The sequence below is a fragment of the Harmonia axyridis genome, chromosome X (assembly GCF_914767665.1).
Source record: "Harmonia axyridis chromosome X, icHarAxyr1.1, whole genome shotgun sequence".
NCBI classification, from domain to species: domain Eukaryota; kingdom Metazoa; phylum Arthropoda; class Insecta; order Coleoptera; family Coccinellidae; genus Harmonia; species Harmonia axyridis.
In genome coordinates, this window is record NC_059508.1 from 27,698,169 (window position 1) to 27,702,648 (window position 4,480).

General features: G+C 38.0%; 3 protein-coding genes across 3 annotated transcripts; 1 reads left to right on the forward strand and 2 right to left on the reverse strand.

Annotated features, from left to right (window-relative positions):
* Nucleotides 1–462, reverse strand: LOC123685622 (histone H2B-like). Its single transcript, XM_045625364.1, has one exon. It carries the CDS (start codon nt 418–420, stop codon nt 49–51), a length of 372 nt encoding a protein of 123 aa, XP_045481320.1. The 5' UTR covers nt 421–462; the 3' UTR covers nt 1–48.
* Nucleotides 463–2,043: 1,581 nt separating this feature from the next.
* On the reverse strand, nt 2,044–2,522 carry LOC123685619 (histone H3). The gene has a single exon (XM_045625360.1). It carries the CDS (start codon nt 2,515–2,517, stop codon nt 2,107–2,109), a length of 411 nt encoding a protein of 136 aa, XP_045481316.1. The 5' UTR covers nt 2,518–2,522; the 3' UTR covers nt 2,044–2,106.
* A 163-nt stretch (nt 2,523–2,685) lies between these two features.
* Nucleotides 2,686–3,080, forward strand: LOC123685625 (histone H4). Its single transcript, XM_045625370.1, has one exon. The coding sequence runs from the start codon at nt 2,723–2,725 to the stop codon at nt 3,032–3,034; it is 312 nt and encodes a 103-aa protein (XP_045481326.1). The 5' UTR covers nt 2,686–2,722; the 3' UTR covers nt 3,035–3,080.
* Nucleotides 3,081–4,480: the final 1,400 nt, after the last annotated feature.

Consider the following 4,480-nt stretch of genomic DNA (forward strand, 5'->3'; position numbering starts at 1 on the left):
TTTGTGGTTCTGAAAAGAACCGTTTGATATGCAACAACAATTCCTGCTTTATTTGGAACTGGTGTATTTTGTTACTGCTTTAGTTCCTTCGCTGACGGCGTGTTTTGCCAACTCACCGGGCAAGAGAAGGCGCACTGCTGTTTGAATTTCCCTGCTGGTTATTGTCGAACGTTTGTTGTAGTGAGCAAGTCTACTCGCCTCGGCGGCGATGCGTTCGAAAATATCATTAACGAAACTGTTCATGATGCTCATAGCCTTGCTTGAAATACCCGTATCCGGATGGACTTGTTTCAATACTTTATAAATGTAGATAGCGTAACTTTCCTTCCTCTTGCGTTTCTTCTTCTTGTCGCTTTTAGAAATGTTTTTTTGGGCCTTGCCAGCTTTCTTGGCAGCTTTTCCGCTAGTTTTAGGAGGCATCTTCAATCGATCAATCTGACGATAAGTGAAAACTAAAAAATTACCTTCTCAGTGTAAACTTTTTATTTGAGATCGTACCACCTAAATTGACTCCACCTATTTAAGTTCGGGTATATACCCGAACCTACAAACTTCAAAAGAAAATAGAAGTTGGTCCCGGGTCATCTCCGACAAAACCATTTAGGAACCATAGCACTGCCTTTCACAACACTGCTGACGCATCACCTGAATAATCAACTGATGGACATTTCATCAAACCCGAAGAATTAAAGCTTAGCACAGAGTTCGATGGACTCTAGCAATGGCGAGTGTCTGCAAAAACTACCGCCATCTCATCGTCTATGGTATTCCAAACATGTCGCAAGCTAGATTGTTGTACATTAACCCTTACTGGTGATGGGATGTTATTTACAACTTGTATGCTCATTATCCTCTTCAAAATGTTATGAAACAGTCGGTGGAATGCTGATTAGAGAAGAGCTATATTTCACGAACTGTGATTTAACTGAGATCAGAATGTCACAGGTAGTCACGGTTCCGAAAAACGAATACAGAGCGTGACGGGATCACAGTTTGAACATTTCACAGATCTTTTCAGGGCATATCATCGTCCGTTGCAATCGTAAATTATGAAGGCAGCCTGATGTTTTTATTGCTTCGGAACCTTTTTCGACTAACATAATTGCATATTTTTATGACAATCCCAGCATCGTAGGCAACTTCGCATGCTGTAGGAAGTATTTTTGTAGAACTAGTTGAACAATAAATACTTGCTGCAAACTAATAACTACTGCATTACTGCATAATTGGTGGTGGCAATAAAATTCTAATTTTATGCTTATCTTTGATAAACAACCCCAAAGAAATTCTTTCTATATTGAAGTTGTCGACCGAAGCAATAAATGGTACTCTGTATTATAAAAAATAAACGAAAACACGTCAGCGACATAATAATAATAGGCGAAAGAATAATAACAGGCGAAAGACCAGCAATCTTTGGGCTTTCTTCACAAAAGTTGATGTAAATTATGCTACTTGTAATTTATGCAAGTTGAAATTATCTTTCAAAATCACCTCTTCAAATTTGAGGAAACATTTGAAAAATCGATATCCTTCTGTTACGTTCCTAACTAAATCTGAAATAAGGAAAAGAGTTGAATATGTAAGAAAAATGGATGTTTTCATAACAATTTTGCTTTGAATGAGTGACCAATTCGAGTTGCAAAGATAAACGAACTAAGGTTTGGGTGATTCATACAAATATTATTAACAAGCAACCTAAACAGTGATCACGTCACGCTTTAATTTCACTGATATCATAAAGTAACGTTCACGTTTCACAACGTGATCTAGAAATCACGGTATCGCTTCTCTCTAATGCTGGTCATCAGAATCTTTTGCAGTTGAATGATCGAATTGGAAATAAGACGGCATAATTTGCTTCCAGCTTAAAATAAGCTATTGCGCCAAGATATAGAGGATATCAAAAGACTGATGAAAAATCCATAATCAAAATTGAAATTCGTAACGCATTTTGTTGGAAGAAATTAAGTAAGGTTATATTGCACTATTGATATCGGATCTTTAATTTGGGATACCTTATAAGAAATCAATCAATTGTATAAATGTAAAAAAAAAAGTTGTGGTTCTGAAAAGAACCGATTTTAAACTTTGTGAAAAAGATGCTTAAGCACGTTCGCCACGGATACGTCGAGCAAGTTGAATGTCCTTCGGCATAATGGTTACTCTCTTGGCGTGAATGGCACATAAATTTGTATCTTCGAATAGACCGACCAGATAAGCTTCGCTAGCTTCTTGAAGGGCCATCACGGCGGAGCTCTGGAAACGGAGATCGGTCTTGAAGTCTTGGGCAATTTCGCGCACTAACCTTTGGAAAGGAAGTTTGCGAATCAACAGCTCGGTACTTTTCTGATAACGACGGATCTCACGAAGAGCTACGGTACCTGGACGGTAACGATGAGGTTTTTTTACGCCACCAGTAGCGGGTGCACTTTTACGTGCCGCTTTTGTGGCAAGTTGCTTACGCGGTGCCTTTCCGCCAGTGGATTTTCTTGCGGTTTGCTTCGTACGGGCCATCTCGAGTATGGGTATAAACTAGTTGAGGGAAATCTTAGATTCATCTATTTATAGCGGAATAGGTAGGCGGTTCCACTGCACATTCTCGCAATATCATTGGTTGGTCGTGTAGATCTAGTGGTGGGGAAAACTGTGATGGTATAAAAGCCGTATTTTCCGCTAAAACCTTTAGTTAATTCTTGTTATTGTAGTCGTTAACTGAAAAATGACTGGCAGAGGCAAAGGTGGTAAGGGTTTGGGAAAAGGTGGCGCTAAGCGTCACAGGAAAGTTCTACGAGACAATATCCAAGGAATCACGAAGCCCGCTATCAGAAGATTGGCCCGCCGCGGTGGGGTGAAACGTATCTCTGGTTTGATTTACGAAGAAACTAGAGGTGTACTTAAGGTATTCCTAGAAAACGTTATTAGAGACGCTGTAACTTACACCGAACACGCAAAAAGGAAGACTGTAACAGCAATGGACGTCGTATATGCTTTGAAACGCCAAGGTCGTACGTTGTACGGTTTCGGAGGTTAAATTTCACCATCGAAATATTGCTATCGGTCCTTTTCAGGACCACAAAGTTAACTTTTTCTCGTTTTTTCCATTACACAAATATCATACAATCCGAAAGCAAACAAAATTCCCACAAAGCCTAAGCCTGTCCGTGAGATGGGCAACCAAATTACTATGACGAGATAATTCTTTTGGAATTCAGCGTTAAGGGTAAACAGCTAACATTTTCATTCACCTAACTATAAATATTATTTATTAATTTTTTTTTTACTTAGAATTGCTATGACCATACGATCGCAAAATGTAAAAATATTCCGAGGACAAACAAAAGTGTTATCTATTCAAGTTTATAAGCATTTGGTTAGTAGTGCACTAGGAGTAACATTTCTCATCCAAATTTTATTGCCACCTTATTTTATCAATTTGAACAAAAACAAACTGAATAATCTAACCTTCTGTCAATGACATTTCCAATGCCAACCCGAAATCTGCAATTCAAAATGTTACTGATCGAATGAGCCATTACCAACTTAATTTCGATTTTCCACCAGCCACCCGGGATGTCAATAATTCCTGAACGGACTATATTCTAAAACAAGTTGCAGAATGGGCTTCTATTCTAACACGAATGCGAAATTCGAACGCATGAGTGTTGGAATTGCCTTCTGCAACGAGTATTAGACGATATTTTCTCTATTTCAGTCAAGTTTTGTGAATTATTGTCGAAATTAAATGAAAACTTTAGATTGAATATCCTAGTGACAGTTGTATTGTATCATTGCAGTTGGTGTGACTGTTACGAACATTGACAGATTACGGAATTTGAATATGAATCGTACATTTAGAATTTTGAAATAATTTACAATTACTCATTAAATTCGTTAGTTATGTCTGACGAAATCGATTTAACACCACCAGAATTAAGAGAAATTGCGATTAATGTTGCAAATCATTTCACTATATCCGAATTACTGTCTCCAATGAGTAACGTCATAAAATTCGTACACTCGCTCATAGATGTCCCTAGCAGTATTAAAAATACGATATTTAATGCAGTTAAGAGTTAACTCGTATAACTCGAAACACCACGGGAGCAAGATTTTTCGTTGAGTTACGTATAGTTCGACATAGGCGTAGTTCGAGTTATACAATTCGTTCTTACAGCTTGTTAGAATGAGAAACATTGAAGGAAATAACAAACAAATGAAATCAACAACAGAAGTCAGCCGTCCAATTGTGGTTACAGCAGCAATTGACCTTACCACGTGGGAGATTATAGCTACCTGCGTGACATCCGAGTCTAAGAAAATCAACAATGTGGAATGGCTTACTTGGATAATTGTTCATTAAACAAAAAGAAGGGAATAAGAACAGTCCCTTATACCAAAGTGGTTTCCTTAGACACGTGTGTCAAGCTTTCGTCCCTGTGCAATACGATGAAAAGTGTTAGAATGAAAAACATTGAAG

Coding starts and splice junctions, on each gene's coding strand:
- LOC123685622 (XM_045625364.1), bottom strand. CDS start 420: ATGCCTCCTAAAACTAGCGGAAAAGCTGCCAAGAAAGCTGGCAAGGCC.
- LOC123685619 (XM_045625360.1), bottom strand. CDS start 2,517: ATGGCCCGTACGAAGCAAACCGCAAGAAAATCCACTGGCGGAAAGGCA.
- LOC123685625 (XM_045625370.1), top strand. CDS start 2,723: ATGACTGGCAGAGGCAAAGGTGGTAAGGGTTTGGGAAAAGGTGGCGCT.